This window comes from Pocillopora verrucosa, chromosome 13 (assembly GCF_036669915.1).
Source record: "Pocillopora verrucosa isolate sample1 chromosome 13, ASM3666991v2, whole genome shotgun sequence".
In the NCBI taxonomy this organism is placed as follows: Eukaryota; Metazoa; Cnidaria; class Anthozoa; order Scleractinia; family Pocilloporidae; genus Pocillopora; species Pocillopora verrucosa.
Window position 1 is genome coordinate 17090790 of NC_089324.1, and position 20271 is coordinate 17111060.

General features: G+C 37.1%; 3 protein-coding genes across 3 annotated transcripts; 1 reads left to right on the plus strand and 2 right to left on the minus strand.

Moving 5' to 3' along the window:
* Positions 1–7: 7 nt before the first annotated feature.
* LOC131797427 (transmembrane protein 163a-like) lies at positions 8–4384 on the minus strand. Its single transcript, XM_059115051.2, has 8 exons — positions 4115–4384; positions 3461–3559; positions 3252–3295; positions 2136–2236; positions 1707–1803; positions 1231–1342; positions 616–757; positions 8–413 (listed from the first exon to the last, which is right to left on the minus strand). Exons 1-8 carry the CDS (start codon positions 4224–4226, stop codon positions 269–271), a joined length of 852 nt encoding a protein of 283 aa, XP_058971034.2. The 5' UTR covers positions 4227–4384; the 3' UTR covers positions 8–268.
* Positions 4385–6016: 1632 nt separating this feature from the next.
* LOC131797418 (glycerol-3-phosphate dehydrogenase, mitochondrial) lies at positions 6017–13775 on the minus strand. Its single transcript, XM_059115034.2, has 13 exons — positions 13362–13775; positions 12182–12356; positions 11458–11582; positions 11144–11241; positions 10764–10927; positions 10311–10418; positions 9524–9725; positions 8806–8876; positions 8585–8707; positions 8057–8370; positions 7660–7950; positions 7184–7465; positions 6017–6877 (listed from the first exon to the last, which is right to left on the minus strand). The coding sequence occupies exons 1-13, from the start codon at positions 13446–13448 to the stop codon at positions 6758–6760; spliced, it is 2160 nt and encodes a 719-aa protein (XP_058971017.2). The 5' UTR covers positions 13449–13775; the 3' UTR covers positions 6017–6757.
* A 781-nt stretch (positions 13776–14556) lies between these two features.
* LOC131797430 (transmembrane protein 163a-like) lies at positions 14557–20031 on the plus strand. Its single transcript, XM_059115056.2, has 8 exons — positions 14557–14759; positions 16545–16667; positions 16756–16799; positions 16892–16986; positions 17076–17172; positions 17339–17450; positions 18465–18606; positions 18992–20031. Exons 1-8 carry the CDS (start codon positions 14639–14641, stop codon positions 19056–19058), a joined length of 801 nt encoding a protein of 266 aa, XP_058971039.2. The 5' UTR covers positions 14557–14638; the 3' UTR covers positions 19059–20031.
* Positions 20032–20271: the final 240 nt, after the last annotated feature.

Genomic DNA, 20271 nt, shown 5'->3' on the forward strand with positions numbered 1-20271 from the left:
TTTTAACGATAGAACAGTATCAAGTATTATTTGTCTTTTATTTACGTTGACAGACCTGTAATGTTTTCGTTTGAAAGTTGATATTATTTCCTTCTCCAGTAGTCAGGGTTAAACAGACAGTTTTTAAACTACCCAAAACATTTGTATTTCAGAACCATGCGCTTGTCCATTACCAGTTCACAACAAACACAGCTGTCAAACAGCTCTAATTTGGTATAAATAAACACGGGTAAATTTTTCAAAAACAAGAAAATTGCACGAGAAGAATCTACAAGTACGTATTAAGACGAAATTGCACGCGATTGATGATAATTAACACGAAAAACAGCACACAGTTAAAGAGAGAAAGAAATTGACAGCGCCAGTCACGCGGTGGTTTCTTCTCCTTGCCTGTTTTCAGGTCTGTGATGGTCCTTAGAAATATAAATCAGAAGAAAAGAAGTGAAAAAAACCTTAAAATCTAGTTTAGGTCCACTTAAAGTCATCCTGAGAACGTGAATACACTGTTCTATCTCCCCACCCATGGGACAAACGGTGCGCAGGATTTTTTTTCCTTCCTCGCCACCAGCGATGGTGATGCATGCAGGGAGAAATGGCAACAGTTGTTATACTTACATGACACCATAACTGAAGAGCGCTACAGCTATCAAAATCGCAGTGACAGAGTCCAGGTAACAGATTTTCGGGTTGTTTGAACAGACCACATCACTAGCCACCATACCGAGGGTCATAATAGCACCAGCCAAAGAATTAATCGCTAGAGAGAATTGAAAAGGTAAAAAGAAACACACAAGGTTAGTGAAGACATTATGTAGGATGTTTAGTAATTAATGCATCAAAGCAGGAATTTCTCGAGCGGACCCTCGCAATTGCGGCTTTCCAAGTGAAATATTTGAGTAAATTCAAGTCTTATCCGTTGGCCTTAAACGAAAGTTCGATTTGTGGTCGACAGCGCGAAAAGTTGAGTACCATTCTGCATTTTCTGCGTGACACGAGCTCCAAAAGATGTTGTGTGATGATCAAGTGGCTTAGTAAAGTTCTTGGAAAGCAATTTGATCGCAAAATTGAAAAGAGACGAAGAAAACACGCTTTATCATCCATGCTTTGGTGGAAAGTATCGCTCTCGGAATATTATCTTTTACTTCACGAGGCGAGAAATTCCAAAAAATGAGAATTTATCAAATTTGAAACGCTAGAATGAGTATTCAAAACAGTTCATGTATGTGTTACCATCTATCCTCATTGCTCGGCTCTCGAGTTTTTCTCCTATTATACATTTGAAAGCCGTCAGAAATACCAGGTAAACCAAGCTGCTACCTGACAACATCTCCATCAAAAACTCCTGCAATTGACATAAAATTCACTGAGTTCTACGCATTTATCAAAAGCTAACGGCTTTTGCAGTGTACCTGTATACAACAAATCCTATGAATCAGAAAACAGTTTTTTTCCCATGCTAAGGAGGCACATCCTAAAATTAACTAAAATTAAATGTGATTAACATGTAACTTCTCCCATAATATCCATACATTATCCAGATTACTCAAACTTATCAGGTAGACGTTACTATGATACAACACCAAATTCTCATAACTAAATCACAAGGAAATGTTTAGAAGCTCGATGGGAAAATTGACGAACAGAACTTAGGAGTCAAAGCGTTCAAAAATTTGTGATGGGTGTTTTGATATAATTTTTTCTCTTGCCTTGGTTGGTATTTTGTCCTTCAGTAAGGTGAAGATGGTTTTTGCTGCTATGGCAAATGCTGAGAGGATAAAACATATGGCTATCGCTAAACATGCCCTACAAAGTAATAAATGCAAAAAAAAAAATTGATTTCAAAATTTTTTTCAACTCCAGTCACGTGCCTTGTGACCCGTGCAAAATTTATTTCAGGGAATGTCTCCTGTTCGGGAAACAATTAAATTAATTATATGACAATAAAATCTATAGTGCTTGCATGGCAGCTGTATTTCATGAGCAGCCGGCTCCAGATTCCGGCGTACATATTTGGAGTGCCTTGCACGGGGCCAATCAGAGCGCGAGATATCGTGCGCAATATTGTCGATCCTTGTGGCCGATAGAAAGCGGAGGTTCCCGAAGTTTTGCAAGAAGCTAAAGCGATGTATACAAACCTTCGCTCTCGTTCCAACGAGTTTGAATCCTTCCGGCTTTCTTTGAAGGAAAATCTCCAAAGAACTACTGCTGAACTGAAAGAGTCTAACACGGCTGCAAGCTGCAAGTGAATCAACATTTTCAGAAAGGAAATTTTGATAACTTAAAAGTTATTTTCAGTCTTTAACAATGTCCATCTACTTTCATAAAACGGGGAATAAGTCCAACGGAAGAACAAGCCGTAGACAAATAAGATATTAATAGAGAAATAGAACCCTTTTGTTCCCGAGAGGTTCGACTCTTCAAGTTAAAAACAACAGAAAATTTGCAAGACTTTAGAGCCTTGTGCTGCGAATGAAAATGTAACTCTAAATGTCAAACCTTTAATGAAAGATTTGGTTTATTACCAAGTGGATTTTAGAGAATATTTCTTCTCGATCACCCTCACAGCATTTGTTCTTTACAGTTTCTTTAAGCCTACACATTTAAGTAAAGCAGATGACGGAAACTCCGTTTTAGCACGATTCATCCACCAATCTTTTTCGAAACACTGCAATTATTAGTGATTTGGAACAGTATGTCTTGTTTTATGAAGAATTACAGACTTATTTACACAAATACTTTGCTCCTTGAAATAGCGACCTGTAACCCTGAATATACATACAAAAGTTTTTATACTGTGAAACCCTTGTGGCTTCGGAGTTGCCCTACATTAGTTTAAATACAAAGCTGTCTCGTTTGCTGAAATATAGATCGCGAACAGTTTAATTTTTTTTCTTATTTTAACGTGGCTTAGTTACTTTTTTGAAATTACACACTAAAACTTAATGAGCTTTTCATTTACGAAGGCAGAACAGAAACGTCAAGTTTTGTTATAATGAAAACATCAGCTGTGTTTGAAAAGTCTAACAGCTAATTAAAGCGACCTCCAGGAGTGTTTTTCTTCACACCCCCTCAATATACAAATTTGAAATAGTTGCTTTTGGGTCCAAACTGAACGGAGACTGTCAAAAAGCGTAAGAACAAAGCTTTATTCACCTGTTTGAATTAATTTCACCAGCCGTGAATAAAAAATAGTGTTAGCATAAAGTGTTACTAGCAAAGTTATATAATGATCTTAAATAAAAGACACTTACGGAAAATCCAAAGGCCGCAGGACTACCAGCAATTTGAGAGAAAACTGTGAAAAGAATAACAAGGATTTTTGATTAACGAGCTAAAAATTGTGATTTGAATACTACTTAACGACTCCATAGACAATAACTGGTTATCCACCATTAATTTGGTGATATTGAACGACTTAAATTAAAAGGCATGATGTATTAATTTTGAAAAAATGACTTACCGAAAAATGTTCCTCCAAATCCTGTGGTCAAAATGATAGAAGCACACGAAACACAAATGGCCGCTTTTCTCCAAAATGCGTAAAATTCATCTCCTTTGTCTGTTAAATAGAGAATACCTTTATGAAAATAAGCTTGTGTTTATGTAATTTTACCATTGTCTTTTGTAATTTTACCATTGTCTTCCAAAACCAACCCTCTCGAATGAATTTTGTCGAATGGTTTCCAATGAAAATTATTTTTGTTTTCCATAGTATAAAATATTAAAGAAAATGAAATCAGGGGAGAATATTTCTGGAGGAGTTTCCAGGATAAGAAATCTAAGGAAATAACATAGTGAGTGGGCTAACTGGTTCCTAAATTATAATCACGCTAATTATTTTGTAAATTAGTTATTTTTAAACAATTTTAGTCCGAAAACACGTAATGATTTTACTTCGAGGTCTACAGCGTGGTTTGAAACCCTTTCATTCAATGTTTCGATCGATTTATTTAACGGGATGGGTATTCAATCCTCCCAACAGTATACTTAACGATTTCAACATCAATCATGAATGCTTGTTGAGTTTCGTTATCTTTCTTACTGATCTCAAATTCATAGGCATTGTAAAATGATGGCGTCTTGATAAACCACTCATGTTTAAAGGCACGCTTACCTGTGCTTGAGTCTTCACTTTTTTTCCTACTGATTCCATAATTGTTCTGTTCGTTTTCAGTCTGATTTACTAGTGCTCGGAGTTCTAATTCATCGCCGTTTTTTTCGCCCATTGTTCGTCATCATCAGTTAAGAGAGCTTGATATTTTTAATGAAACCTTTTAGGTCAAATCGCAGTGAAATGAAAGATTTCTTCACCCGAAATCTGTGGAGGTTCTAAATTAAACTGCAGTTATATACGCTCTTCTTGTAATAAGAGGCGTATTATATCAAAATATTGTGATGTTTACAATACTTTGCATGTAATAGATGACTGTCGGCGAATTCTTTTCTTGTGTGCATTGCTACCTAGCCTACGCTGTCTCTTTGTGATGTAAATCTTAGTTATCTTGAAGTGGTCACAAGAAAATAACCATAGTTTTTACTTTATAAATTCTGCGATTCCTGGAATTGCTATTTATGGTTTGTAAAGGGAATTGTAAAACAGATTTTATCAAGTCACAAATCTGAATGCGTTGTGGGGTCTGGTGAGAAATTTTTAAGTGAATCTGGGACCGACAAAGGAGGGGTCTGAGTAAGCAAATTGCCGTTCCCCTGGGGAAACAGACATTGTAACAGACAAAACACTGAGTGAAGTTGGCCAAGTCCTATAATAGGATAATTTAGTATTATCGACTGAGTTGATAACGTAAATTGGCCACCGTAAAAGAGTATAAAAGCTGACGTTTCGAGTGATAGCCCTTCGTCAATCACTCTGACAAGGGGCCCAACGTTTGAAACGTCAGCTCTTCAACTCTTTACGCCGGCCAATTCACGTTATGACTCGGTTGATAATGTTAAATTACCCTGCTACACTTTCCCACCGACGCGGCACCAGTTTCTTCAGAAACCTCCTCCTATAATGTTACGTGGCGACTCAGATAAGGGGCTCAGCAAAGAGCCTTCCGTTTATGCAAATGAAATTGCAAGGATTCTGAATGAACAACAACGACTTCGTCGATGAATGCTATAATGTGTAAGAAAGGCCTCGAACATCCGAGGCCACACAATGACCATTCTTTTGACTCCGTAATGTCCGTGATAGATTTAGGAAACTTGGGGATTCGACCAAAATCTTCGCAAACTGCTAAAAGTACGGAAGCATACAACAGCCTCAAACCGTTTCTGAGATCAACACCATTTTCGCGACAAAAGCACATTGTACGTATTCTACCGTGTTTACATTTTATTCATTTTTGCATGGTTTTTGCAATTTTGGTGTTATATCTTACTCATTAAAAACTGTAGATTGAAAGCTTAGGGCTCCCGCCTTAGAGACAGTTTTTTTCTAACTAGAGCTCGAGAATGCTCTTTCATATAAACATAAATTTTAACTCTGGTCACTATTATTTTTCGAACTCAGGCGTCCTTTAAATGTTCGTGTGGTATGGAAAGCAGCATGAAATATCTTTAAAAAATTAGTCTTTTCTCTCACACCTTTCAGCTGTTCAAATAGAGAATGATCATTCTAGCTCTTTTAAGACTATTCAATAGTTGCACTGGAATTATACCGAGCCTTTACATTGAAGTTTTAAGGTCTTTCGAAATTCGCTCTTAAATTCAACGGCATTCTCAAACAAGTGAAAGCTTTCCTCAGCTTTCTTGAGTTCTGGAAAGCTTACGCAATCTTACTGGAGCCCTTTTTATCGAAATTCTCTGATTTTGGTGATAACTTGGCGGAAATCCCTGATTGTTTGCACGTGTTACGTAGCCCAACCAATCACGGCTAATATGCCATTTTTTCAGCCGATAAAAGATCAGTCCAAAAGGACATGTGACTTGGCTTATGCGCATTTTGCCGCGCTTGCCTCTCATAATTTTTCCCGCGATTACCATCGGTGACATATCCATATACATATAAAAATTAAACAAAAAATACACACATTTTTATTGTTACCACTAGGATACAAATTCTGGCTTAGCGTCGTTTCACGTACCTATAAACTTTTACTTATTGCTATTAATAGTTTATGCATGTACAAGCATATTTTGACGAAGTAAAAGCGACAAATCATAGGAAAAGAAAAAAACTGCTTAGCCGTTCGATGCTTCATTACTCCGAATGTGTTATTAGGAAGCGAGAATCGAGTGTTACTAGCAGAGTAGCATTGCTATTAATTTATTGATAATAACTTTATGATTAATTAATAACATTACAATTAAATCGAAAAAACTCTTCTTGTTATTGTTCAGAAACAAGACAATTTTTCACCTCCCTTGTGTTACCGAAAGTCTACATCCACTTTTACACTTCAAACGGAGAGAAATGTGGTTACGTCATACGAGTTCTTATTTTCGTTTGGAAACTATAAACAATTCAGTATGACGTTGTGGATAGACTGGTAACTAATATAGCATATAGTAAGAATGGATTCAATACATGACGTTTTTTTCATTCCCTTTGCTCAAGTAATTTGATTAAACCTCCAATTTTTCCAGTTAAGTAATTTTCTCAGTACTTCAGGGAAGGAAAAAAACCCGTTAATGATTGGCTAAATATTTACGCAGTCACCGTAATTTACCACAAAAGTGATTGGTCAGTAATGAATCGCGTGGAAAATGGGCGCCAAAAAAGGCGCTCTGGCTCAAAGAATTGACTGACACGTCATAGCCCGCCGCCGCTACGATCCACGGGAATCTCACGTGTCAAGTGTTTATGATGGCGGTCTATAATGACGGCAAACCGATTGTTGGCGACTGCTCCAGTCTTGATAGCACTCATGACCTGAAGCACAGAAAAAATAATAATTCTCGCACCATCGTCCGCTTCATTTATTGATGTTAGTAGTAAGAATTTGATACTGCATCAAAGATTTTATGAAGTAGGACACGCGAAAATGGGAAATGCGAGGCCATGCAAGGAAAATGGAATGGAAAGCCGACTTTAAGAAAAGTAGTTAAAAGGAACAAATAAAGAACAAAGGAACTATTGAACGGTCGAAAAAATGAACGAAAGAGTCGATAACCGGAAGAACAAAAGAACGAGAGGTTATGAATAATCCTTAATTTACTGAAAAATACTTTTTTTTACCTGCAAAAACTCATCCAGTTCGACACACGAGTTTCTGTTGGTATCCACCTCTGCTATGACTTCATGAAGATGTTCCTCTGATACATCTTCACCCATAGCTTTCAGCATGTTCCTTAAGTCGACCGAGGTCACACACCCCCGCTTTGATTTGTTGGCTTTTTGGAAAATTTTCTCGTATTCTTTGATTTCGTCGTTGTTGAAATTGACCTCCACGCGTCGGACGTGGTCAAGAACCTCTAATCCCATGGCTTCGAGGAACTTGTTAGCGTCTGCTATCTCAGCCTGGAAAAAGAAATGTTATCATCTGAAAAGGTCAATGATACACGCACTTTGATTGGTTCTCCCTTATGATCTATTGGCGGACAGACGCATAAATGACGTCACTATAAGCAACAAACGTAGGATGACAAATCGAAGTCACTTCGGAATTCTCGTGCAATGCAAAAACCTATCTCCCATGAAAATTCATCAGTTACCTCTTTCTTGGCTTTGGACCACTTCAGTTCCTTCGCCATGATGTCGGCAATCTTCGGAATGGCGTCCGCGGCAGCTTGCGCGTTTAAAAACGCTAGACGCGTTCTTCGGGCGAGAAAATCAACCACCGTACACGCATATTCCTGCACGGCATATTTAATTTCTGCTTCAATGTACGGGAATTGCTCCAAAAGGCGTTTCCCCACGACTGGCCACCGACGTCCAGTTATGTTGGCAAGCTTGGCTACTTCTGGTGCTTTGTTGCCGTAAGTGTGGGAGAGATGTTTGGCAATCTGTGTTAGAAACATGAAATGAAAACAATTACAAAAGTAAACAATAAAAATTCTCCTTGGAAATTGATGTAGCTCCTTCAAGAGCGCTAAGGAGAATTTTACGAACCTCCACTTCGAGACCAAAGTCCTGCACAAGTCGTATAAAGTCATTCGGTGAATAACCTTCCCCTCCCTCGAGAAAAAGTCCATCTGTTTGACACTCTCTGGCTGGTTTGAGCCCGCACGCCTTTATAGCAGCCTCCATCGTGTCCACAGCCATGGATCGGTAAGTTGTCCATTTGCCGCCGGCAATAGTCACCAGTCCACTTTTGCTGACAAGAATCAGATGGTTTCGAGCGATGGATTCTGTGTTTTTGGAGTTGGGATCGATGACCAAGGGCCGAATCCCGCTCCAGGCCGCTAGTACATCACCACGGCGAACTGCAAGAAAGTGTGAAAAAGATAATTGGATAATACAACATACGCAATCGACCAAACATAGAGAGATTGACCAAACGTTAGAAAAGAATGGAAATTACTTTGCAAAGTTCTTTTGCATCTTATGGACTGAGACCGAGTGGAAACATTCGTAAACCTCCCCCCCCCCCCCCAAAAAAAAAATTTCCCCACACTGCCGTTTGATAGAATTACTCACCGTCAACGTCTGGGCTCAGGTAGTGTCTTATCTCACTCAGAATAAACTGTATCTCGGCCTCTTTTGGTAAGGGGTTGAACGACAGTTCTGTTGGTGTATCAGTAGTGCCTGCTATCGTCTTTCCTGCAACATTACAAAAAACAATAACAATATTACAGCCAAAGTTTACTCTACGGCAAACTGGTCAAACTTTTCCATTACTGTAAAGAACTTCGGCTCACCTTCCCATGGGAGGAAAAAAATGACACGCCCATCGCTTGTGGCAGGGTCTAGAAGTCCCATGTCCGATGGACTGCGGTGAACGGAAACAAAACAGTCAACACACAAACAATTGTTCTTGATTCACAGAGGCATTCCTGTCTTCAGGTACTACGTGGTTATTACCTCTAAGTCTAAAAATAAAACCTCATTTGTGACCACTGACATGAAAGCTACGGTAGAGTACTTTCAAATACAGTTGTATTGTTTAACGTGCCGCAATAGGAAGCTTGAATTTTTAACCTTTCAATTTCCAAGATTTCTTTTACTTAGTAATTCTTCTTACTGTCTACCATACCATTCTTATGATGTTTGTTTAGGAGAACTTGGTATTGCATCAACTACAGATCCCCCTAATTTATTTATTTGTTTTTATGTTTGTTTTAGGGGTAATACTGATAGGGGAAAAGATACTAATCGCTCTTAGCGGTTAAAGGGTTAATATTGTAATAATAAATTCTGTCTCTATCACTCATGAGAGGTAAAGGGTTAAGTCTGTGTTAAGTCTAGTGTGTGACGATTCATAGGAAAACTTCTTGGCCTTACTTCCTTGTGGTACTGATGATCATGCTGAACAAGGTACTTCTTACTTGATACTTTCAACACAACATTTCTGAGCACTACTTTAGCATGATTCTGATTAACATAATTGACTACTGTAGAGTTCTGTATTCAAAATACCTGTAATATTCAGGAAGGACAATATGTACTCCTGCACTTGGCTGACAAATGTTCTTTTCCGCTGGTTCATCCATCTTCCTGATGGCATCAGTGAAAGGACCAGTTGCATTCACAACACATTTAGCCTTTATGTCAAATTCTTCTCCAGAAATCAAATCTCTTACATGAGCTCCACAAACTCTTTCTTCCTCAACACCTTCCACTGAAATACAATTTCAACAAATTTGAGTTCTGTGGTCTTAGTACAATTAGCCTGCATCAGATTCTCAGTCAAAGTTGGCAGGTGCAAAAGCAAGCATATAACTTTTGGCAGGGGCATGGGAAGGAGTTGAGAATGATGGGTGAGGGGTAAGATCCTTTCTTCCTTCCCCTACATCCCCCTCTTGTTTTGTAATTATATTTCCCTGCTTTTTCTCTTGATAGGGACAGGATATACCCCTCATATGTAAATGAGCAGTGGTGGAAAATATGATTATCCTGACAAACCTTTGCCTTATATGTTTGCTACTTGCATACAAACTTTGAAGCCCATTTTGCAGGAAGGAGCAATGATTGATTGCCACATAATCAGGTTGTACAAGTATGTTAAACATAATTTTTCAGTCCCATCTCACTTAATGTAATAAAATTGCATATGGGATATATTCAGAGCTTCCCAGGATAATCAGAGTCCACTGGGATATAAGGATTCACCAATCCCCTGCCTTATTGTAACAGACAACATGGTACCATTCTGAAAAAAAAATCCAACAATGATTGCTAATATTTGAAAACTCACAGAACATACCCTTCTGTTTAAGGAGAGACAGGACCTCCACATGGTTGGCAGCTGATGCTCCATGCCTGACAGCTGTCAGGCCAATTGCAAGATTCATTCTTGCATCATTGTGCTGCCCTGTGGATGCAATCTTGACAATCTTCACATCAACAGAAATGTGTAACTAAGCCCTTTAAACACTAACTTCTGTATACATAAATGTATCCTAATTCTCCATACTTTTCTTTATACACTTTCTATTGTGCAGACAAGGAGAATTTGTTTAACAGTCAAAAGCTTCTTTAGTCGGTGATCATTTCCTAAACTCTTGTTACCTTAATGTATGATTCAGGGGTGATATTGTCAGGAGAAATTAGATGCAAGTCACTCTTAAGGAGTCAAAGGGTTAATTATCACATTACTTCATACTGCTATTGCAATCTGGTAAAGGCAGTTTTGAAAGACATATTTTTAATTACTAACCATCGTAATAGATAATAGCACCACACAATTTCTCTTTCTTGAGCATTGGGAAAAGTTCCAAGGCCCTCTGCTTCCCAACAACATAGCTACTCTTGAGAAGCTGTCGTCCAGAGACAAGATCATACATCTTAAGTCCAGCCCAGAAGTAAGGAAGCTGCCACCACCTAAGGGTCAAAATATTTGTTAAATGGTTGGAACTTGTACCAGAAACTTAAGACCTAAATTAAAAGCTTCTGCTTACACCCATTACAATAAATTTTACAGCTTCACTGAGCTATAAATACCAAGTATTGGAGGACACCATTACATGTACTTCTTGTTAGAGACAAGGTTCTCTTGGAGAAATCTCTAACGTAAAACACGCTCTACATTGAACTTACCTGTAGACAGGTAACATGATTGGTAATGGTGCAGACAAGTGTGGAGCAATTGCCAACAGGTTTGCTCTTTCATGTAATGCTTCTTTTACTAGACGATACTGTAAATTTAAAGACAAATTATGAATTACTTTGTAACCTTAGAGATAAACAACTTTATTACATTATTTTTCAATAAGCTAAGAAAAATAAATTAAATCTAAATGTATATATAAACTATATACAACATAAATTTGCCATAATATCTATCTTAACCTCACTAGATTAACATAAGATGAAATAATCCCTTTTGTTACATAAGAATCCACAGGTCTGACCTGCTCTCTGTCCAGCTTCATGATAGCTTTCTGTAGATAGCGTACTCCTCCATGAATCAATTTGGTACTGCGGCTGCTTGTTCCAGATGAAAAGTCATCCATTTCCACCAAAGCTGTACTTAACCCTAAGGAATTAATCCACACAGATCAGTATTCTTCAAAGTGTTCATTATGGAAAAAATAACTTCAGGAAACTAACTGTTTGCTTCAAGGAAGGGCCAACAATCAAAATAGCTTTAGAAACTCTTCATGCTGGCCAATTTACATTATCAACCCAGTTGATACAACCAAATATCTTGTAATATGCCCCACTGATGCAGCACCACAGTTTCTTTAGAAATTTACTCCTTTTATTCATTTATCTGACAATGAAATGAACAACACAACCAAAACCCTTAACCCTTTAAGTCCCAAGATCTGATTGTTAATTCTCTCCTTCGGCTGCAACACATCTCCTTGAAAATAAGTTACAAGAATTTGGTGTTGGATCAAGATAACAACCTCCACCTGATTAGTTTAAGTATTCTTATTATCTGTAAGCAGGTTAATGTATGGATATTATTGGGAGAAGTGACATGCTGATCACTTCTGGGAGTTAAAGGGTTTAATCAGCTGCATAACTCCACATGCACATTGTAAGGAACTAACTCTTCCTCAAAAATACATCCTGAATGAATTAGCTATCCATAAAATTTGCATTTCAACTGTTATTTCAGGTTTGTACCTCTGGTGACAGAATCCAGAGCCACTCCACATCCAGTGGCACCTCCTCCAATCACTAAAACATCAAATTCTGGTGTGTTTTTCAAGGAGTCAATTTGGACTGATCTGGATGGCAATGGATTGTTTGGTCTCTGAGCCACTGCTGGCTCTGCTGCAGACACTAACAGCAGAGGATTCTAAATGACAGGGAAGATTTATATTAAATTAACCTTTTATATCCTAACATCAGTATTCAAATTCTCTATACTGTTCTCTGTATATTTACTAAAGTGCTGACAAGGAGAATTTGTTTAATGATCAAGAGTTTCTTTAGTTGGTGATCATTTCCTTTATTCTCATGACATTAATGTGTGATTCAGTGGTGATATTGTGAGGAGAAATTAGATGTTAGTCACTCTTAGGAGTTAAAGGATTAACCCTTTGTATCCTAACACCAGTATGTATGTTTGGACAAAACTGCTCTCTTTAACAGTAAATTTCCTAAGAAGCTAATAAGGATAATTTTTTTAATAATCAAGAGCATTTTAAGATAGTGATCTTTTCCTTTATTCTCCTGACCTTAATTTTTGATTCAGGGGAGATATCTTAGGAAGAAATTAGATGCTACGACTTGGTCAGTTCTTGTGTAATCTGATCCACATCTTACATAACTACAATGTAAAACTAACACAGCCTTTTTTTAATTCTACATGAAACTTCACATAACCAATGGTTTCTGAGCACTTCAGGTAAAAGAAATAATGTAAGGTTTTGTAAAGTTTATTACTTCAACCTGGCAGTACATAATCAAAGAGGGATACATGCCGGGGAAAACGTTTCAGTGTCGTTATACTTGCCTTTGAGGGATATGCCATCTTGTTTTAGCATCGTAAATTATCACTCATTTCGGAAAGAAAGGGGCTCGCATACACGCAAGAGACCTTACCAAGCTGCACCCTTGCAGTTCATGTGTAAATTACCACACAGCTGGAAATAACAATAACTCCTTGGTACACGGGCAGTCATCTAACCATATTTTATTGTTTGCATCGCTAAATATAGGATTATTTGTGAGTGGAGTCGAAGTCATGGACATAAAAACGAACATTATTGTATTTAATCCCGGCCAAATGTAACGCATTCCTTTCAAAGGACGCCTCAATATTTTTTTAAGCAGAAAGAAATCGATTTATTTCACAAACCTGTCTTCCATTGTCACGAAATCTGTAATATGCATAAAGACTGCAGCTAACTGCTGCTGTTCCACCCAGAATACGAACGTAGGACATCACCAAACAAGCTGAAGAACCTGTTGTTTTTCAAGTTATTAAACAACAAACAGAAGAGCAACAATAACTTAATTTTCCTAAAAGCCGACAGCCAGCCAAATTGTGTTCGATCTTGTTCAGTGACACAAATGGTTTTCGTTCATTCACAATCTCTTCCAATAAGAGATTGAAACTCCCCCGTTTGCTGAGAAGTAGAGCTCCAAATACCAAACACAAGATTTTGATTTTAAACAAATATTAAGGGTACATTAATTTCCGGTTCAAGAGGGATGAAACGACACCCTTCAAGAGACGAATAAAGTTAAGTTTTCGACATCAAGAACTGAAATGTCGCGGGCCTCTTTCCCAGACCTCCTCGAACAGTGAGGGGGTTAACCCATCCCAGTCCCAATAAGGAAAGGTGTTGTAGCTCAATTTTATCCTTGGTTCAAATTTTCTTTCCTTTGTTTCAAACTCATTATCATACATTTCAATACCCAAAAACAAAAGAAAGTAAAATTGGAACCAAGGATAAAATTGAACCACAACAAAAGGTTTCGGTAGCATGCATAAAGGCTTTACCATAATAACAACTCTCTTTTTCGGGAGTGAAATGGGTTTCTACTTTCTTCTATCATTATTCTGTTGGTTTATGTGAAATCATTTACCTGTACCTGCTTTGGAAAACTGTCACGCAATCGTCACCCACTGAAATATTTGGTCGTCACTCATGCTGTTTACGTAACAGCTACCCCGTTGAGTGACTGTGTTTTTGGTCTTCGTTTATTTTCAGTTTTTGCAAATGCTTATTTTTTTCCACTAAAATATTTACCCACTAATCCTTTTTTAGTCTGCGTTTATTGAAATTAAGAGTTTCTTCGCCTTAAAACATAAACTGGATGAAATCATCTCTTCGTATTAACAAGATTCACAGGCCTCCTTAAGTACCTTATGTACAGGATTCGCGTCAGAAGATCATTAAGGCGGAGAATTTCTCATACGTATTACTTCTGAAATTATCACAGGTTTTGACCAATCAGATCAGGAGTTTTGATTTTTTCGTCCTCTTCCCAGATCACCCCCAAGTCAGAGAAAATTACCCAGACTTCCAAGGAAAGTTTGGACGACGCTTAAAATGTGTATTCACTGCATCAAGGGATTAATAGTCGATATGGACGTCGCCTAGTGTTAGGAATGATCGATTTGCTTAAATGGCCATGGAAGATACAACCAAATACGGGACGTCGACCGTCCTTTTAACAAGCGTCAGTGATGCTGAAGAAAAACCCAAAGAGTTGGAAGGATTTCCTTGTATTTCGCCCATGGATGACGGTGAGTGAACCGTGTATTGATTTCATTCGTGACAATCTCGGCGGGAATTTGTCAACTATCGGACGATTATTTTGTTTTGACAGCTGAGAGGGCTAATTTCGGGCTACTTTTGTGAAAGTTATTCAATAAGAATTTTATTGCTTTTCAACAGCTTTCGATTTGCGTCATATAAGTCGGTACCAGCCTAGATCATGCCGAATATTTTGCAGAGAAGTTGGTAGATCTGTCTATGCTCGAAGCGCTAAGATTCGTGTTTTTCCTTGTTTGCCTCTTCAGTTTTCACACTTCAAAATATGACATCATATGATTGATGCTTCATGATGCACTAGGAACGTTTTATTTATTATCCACGGAAGAGAAAATTTGAATGTTCCTGTTCTATTTTAGGAAAATATCCAAATGGAATAATTTAGTCTAAATTTAAAATAATTGCACTTTACAATTTTAACCATGGTTAGTTAATTCTGATTGACCCACTCAGGAAAACGCAGGCATAGGAAATAAACGAAAAGGATAGTGTTTTTTGAGGCCGATTCGGAGCGAAGGAAATTTTATCTCGACATAGTCTTTTTTTTTTCGCGAACAACACCTGTAAGAATCCGGCTGATATCGAGGTCGCCTTCGATTAAAAAAAAGTCAATTCTGAATAATATTATAATTGTGTTCATTCCGAGAAGATGACGTTTGAACGCCCTTCGTAAACCACATTTAAAAATTAATGAAATTTTATTTAACATTAATACTTCCCCAAAGAGATTCAAGTGGTTTTCCAGTTAAAATGATAATTAACCTGTGTGCAATTTGACATTTCTCCAAAACGCGATAACTTTATTTCAAGCTGTGGTCTTCATATTGTAAAGTGTTTATCAGAAATTTTCCATCTGTTTGGAAAAGCGAGGCGATAAATTTTATTTAGTGTAAAAGTTGTCGCATTACAAGTTATTTCGCAAGTTTCTTTAAAAGACGGAACATTTTTTCTATAAGGAAGTAATTTTTTTTCCTATCTTGGTTATATGTAAAAATTTCAATTTTTGTGATTTGTTTCTGTTGGGTTTACTCATTAAATGACAAAGCTTAAAATGTCTTGATAAAAGCTGAGTTGGATTAAAATTAAACCAGTAGAAGCTGTAACATCTGTTAACCAAATGTCTGACTTCTCACCAGATTTGTCAATTCAATTTCATTTAAACTCTTTCAATTGTTCATGGTGATGTGGTCAAAGAAGCTTTACTCATGGTTGGTTTCCTTTGATTTGTGATATTCATAATTAATGAGTTTTCTTAAGCTGTGATAAGTTGGTAGATTTATCGCAAAAATTTCTTTAGTTTGAGGGAAGCCTTTTTCCTCTTCATACAGTATAATTTATTTGGATACCTGTCCATTACTACGTTTGCTTCGTATGTTTTTTCATCTTGAGGAAAGCATATAATGTTTATTTTAGTTTCAAATAAAATACAACAAAGATCTAGAACCTTTGTAATTACCATTTCACTCTGTGATGTTATGAAAAACATATTTCTCCCCACAATATCAATAAATTTTAACTCCTTAACCCTCCCAGAAGTGATTAAGATGTAAATTCTGCCCAGAGTATCCATACATTATCTAGCAGACTGGTAGTGAGAATACTCAAACTTATCAGGTACATGATGTTATCTTGATCGAACACCAAATTCTTGTAACCAATTTACAAGGAAATGTGTTGCAGCTAGAGGGGAGAATTAACCATGTAAATTGGTGGGCTGTCAGTAGCACTGACTCTTTTTATTCATTTTCTCTTTGCAGATTATCTTCTCCATAAAGAAAAGCAGATGCCAACACAGTTGATGGATAGGTGGAGGAAGGCAGCCCTTGTGATATCATACGCTTCTGTGTTTACAACTTTTGTGATTGGAGTTTGTGCATTTGGTATGAGTATGTTTTATAAACAAATTTGATAGCTCCGTGATTTTATTAGTTTCTTGTCTTGTTGAATTGAAATTATCTATTTTTACAGTCATCTCCACCTTGGCGAGAAGTTCAGCTGCTTTTGGTTTTGCAGTAAGTTGCCTTGTTCTTAAGCAAAAAAACCATTTGTTGCACCTTCGGCATGAAACAATCTGACTGACTGTATATTTAATTTTCTCTTTCAGTTTGATTCACTACTAGATGTTTGTTCATCATTGGTTGTAATTTGGAGATTCTGTGGTTTAGCCGGACAAACTTACTCTTGGGAAAGAGAAAGAAGGTAAACCTGATCAAATCTATGTACATGTAAATAATCATGTAAGAAAATCAAAAAATTTATTTCTCTGAGAATATTTTTTTTCTTTTTAGGGCATGTATAGCAATTGCTGCATTATTTGTGTTATCTGGTACTGGAATATTTATTAGAGCAGTCAGGTCATTGATTGTGGAAAAGCATCCTATAAGGGTAAGGTAAAAGCTTATCACCTCATTCAATTACCTTCTTCGGTTTTGGTTTTTAGAAATGAAAAAATAAAATAAGTGACTCTTCTTAAAAGATGCTGATCTTAATTCTAGAGGACTTACCTTATACAGAATGAAAAGTTCACATGCTGTACATTTGTTTAATGTAGTTCACAGGTGTTGAGGCAATTTCTGGTGTCAGTTTAGTGGCGTTTACAATTTTAGCCTGGATAAAATTTGTTACAGCTGAAAAACTACATAGTGAAGCTCTACGAACTGATGGTATGGTTAGAACAAAACACTATGGTGTATTTTATTTTTCTTCTGACTATTCCTATTAATAGAAATATCTTGCATCCTTCTGACTCTGTTTTCTTAACCCTTTAACTCCCATGAGTGACCAAGACAGAATTTCTCCTTACGATATCAATAAAATATCAAGCAGACAAGTGATGAGAATAAAGAAGAATATCAATTAGGGGATTATAAGTTGATCCAATACCAAATTCTCCAAACTAACATAACAAGAACTGTATGGCAGACAGTAAGGAGAATTACTAATGACATCTGGGGAGTAAAAGGGTTAACTTGGTGAAATGAAATTGTGCAATTTTTAAAATGCAAATTAAATTTGCATGATTTCCAGTTTGATAGAGAGTGTTTTAAAATTGTTGATTTAGAATCAAGGATTCTTAATTGACTAACATTTTAAATAGGGGATCAAACCTTTTTAAAAGGTTCAACCCTGCTATCAGGAATTAATTTCAATTGGATTTTTTTGTTTTTGTTGTTGATTCAGGGGAAAGGATTCAGGACAAATGATTATGTACTTTCATTATCTAATCAGCAAGATTGAAAAAAATCCTGAAATATCAAGCAGGTGTATTTCATTCAATACTATGCAAGTGCTAAAGGCAAAATCAAGCTTTCTGGGAGCTATCACCTTGGATTAGTTACAATATTTATGTGATTGGGTTTATGTACTGGGGGGGGGGGGGGGGGGGGGGCAAAAGTGAGTGCCACAACCTAAAGTACTGGGCCCAGTTTTATAAAGGGTGGATAACATTAGCCAACAGATAAATCGTCATCCAGCGGACAAGTGATATCAAAACGTATAGTATTATCCACTGTATAGAGATTTATCTGGTGGATAGGGTTATCTAACCTTTGAACAACCAGGGCCTGCAATCCACTTAACTTTTGGTTCCAACTGTTTACCTAAATATTAGTGATCATTGTGTTACAATACTGACATCATTGCATCTCATTTACATCACTCTATGGTTTCCTTTTCAGCTATTAATTCTACAGCGGGTGCAATCATGGCACTGGGTATCATTATAAGTACAATGGTCCATCAATACAGCAGCAGTATATGGTATCTGGATGCATCTATTGCTCTCTGCATTGCTTTAGGCCTGTTTGGTTATGGTATAAGGTAAGTAGCACTCTGTAACAATATTATGTTCTACTGTCATGGGCTATATTCACTATTGATTCATGAGAGCTAAGTTTTCCTTGGCAGGGTATGATGACTCCCATTTCTGCAAAGGCTTATCTTGGTTACATTACTATAGTGGGTATGAACGGATGAGGAGTATTGCTCTTCACCCACCTCAAACCTCCCCCTTCAATAGCCCAATAGTTCCCGACAGTTCATCAGTACCCATTTATACTCCTGGGTAGGGAGAGGCTATTCAGTAAAAGAGCAATACCCCACCCCCCAACAGTTTCAAACAGGAGCTACATATAGGCCAAGGTATATTCTGTATCTAAAGCTAGACTTTATCAACCAATCTCTCTCATTTTTCTCCTATTAACAGGTTATTAGCAAATCTTCTTTCTTCAAAAGGAAAAGCAGCTCCCCCCACATGGGAAGGATTCGACTAGTACACTGTAAGCACCCTTAAATAGTGGGGGAACCTTGACCAGCCAGGCAGGAGAATTTTCTTGGAAATTAGTTTTTACACAGTCAAGCTTCTGTTCTGTAAGGGATTAATTCCCTGTCCTGTTGCCACTTTTCTTCAATTAAAGACCAGGACAATGGAGAGGAATGAGGAGAGAAAATTTAGGAAGGACAATGCTCCTGAGAACTGTATGTTTCACATGAATACCTTTGGCCCACAGATGTCACTTTGTTTCCTTATTTGTGTGTAAAAAGAAAGAGGAGTGTTAGAGGGTCAAGTTGAAAAATCTCTAGCTGTGGGGCTGTGCTCTGAAGGTGCTGGGTTAGTAAGAGCAACCTGTGGATAACTTTTATCAGTTTTCTTATTAGAAAGCTTTTAAAAGTTGGGCACATGAATTTTGTGAGAGAAAAGTTTTCACTCACCCACTGATTCTTCATCGACTTTGGATCACAGCTTTGAGCTGATTATTTTCATCCCATCTCAGTGATCGGCCTAAAACTACTCTTTGACCCTTCAACCCTTTAGAGTGATAAGCATCCAATTTCTCCCAAGACTAGCACCCCTAAATCAAACATTGAGGTGATAGGAATTGTAAACTGATGTTATGGCGTTAAGGTTAATTTAAAGTCAGTGAGTAGAACTTTCTATTTGCATCGGCAAGGTAATTTATAACCAAGTATTTTGATTTGTACATAGTGTATCTATTTATCAAGTTCAATATTTTTTGAATAAGAACTCATTTAGGCGATATTATTTATGAGTGATTTCTTTGCACTATGTGAGGTGATATATTCACAATTTGTGCCTTCTTAAGGCAGCAAAAATTGCAAGAAATTAGAACTCAATGCTCATGTGTAAGGATGTTTTAAGTTATTTTTACACTTAAGAAAATTCAGGAAATGTGACGTAGCCTTATTTATTAAATATTTATTGTGTCTCCCACGTCAGTGACGAAAGCAAATTAGATGACCATTAAGTGTCAGCTGTTTAGCTATTTTTGGAGGCTTTTGTTGCCTGTTTTTTATTTTTATTAATATATTTTTTTTATTTTCGGTTAACTAGACTTATTATGATGGTGAAATTATCCCACATAAAGAGAAATATGTTGATTATGGAACTTGGGAATCTGTGAAAAAGTTCAATCAGTTTTGCGGCTTTTCTAAATTTTGTTGTCAATTTATGTTCGAAAGGATCCC

Bases quoted from the DNA above. Each gene is read 5' to 3' on its own strand.
- LOC131797427 (XM_059115051.2), bottom strand. From the start codon at position 4,226: ATGGGCGAAAAAAACGGCGATGAATTAGAACTCCGAGCACTAGTAAAT. The intron at 1,343-1,706 runs GCAAGAGAAAAA...TGTCAATTGCAG, and splicing joins AGGACAAAATACCAACCAAG to GAGTTTTTGATGGAGATGTT. The intron at 758-1,230 runs GTAACACATACA...AATTCTCTCTAG, and splicing joins CCGAGCAATGAGGATAGATG to CGATTAATTCTTTGGCTGGT.
- LOC131797418 (XM_059115034.2), bottom strand. From the start codon at position 13,448: ATGTCCTACGTTCGTATTCTGGGTGGAACAGCAGCAGTTAGCTGCAGT. The intron at 8,371-8,584 runs GTGAGTAATTCT...ACTTTCTTGCAG, and splicing joins CCTGAGCCCAGACGTTGACG to TTCGCCGTGGTGATGTACTA. The intron at 7,466-7,659 runs GTAACTGATGAA...TTCTTTTTCCAG, and splicing joins GGTCCAAAGCCAAGAAAGAG to GCTGAGATAGCAGACGCTAA.
- LOC131797430 (XM_059115056.2), top strand. From the start codon at position 14,639: ATGGCCATGGAAGATACAACCAAATACGGGACGTCGACCGTCCTTTTA. The intron at 16,800-16,891 runs GTAAGTTGCCTT...TTTCTCTTTCAG, and splicing joins CAGCTGCTTTTGGTTTTGCA to TTTGATTCACTACTAGATGT. The intron at 17,451-18,464 runs GTATGGTTAGAA...TTTCCTTTTCAG, and splicing joins TGAAGCTCTACGAACTGATG to CTATTAATTCTACAGCGGGT.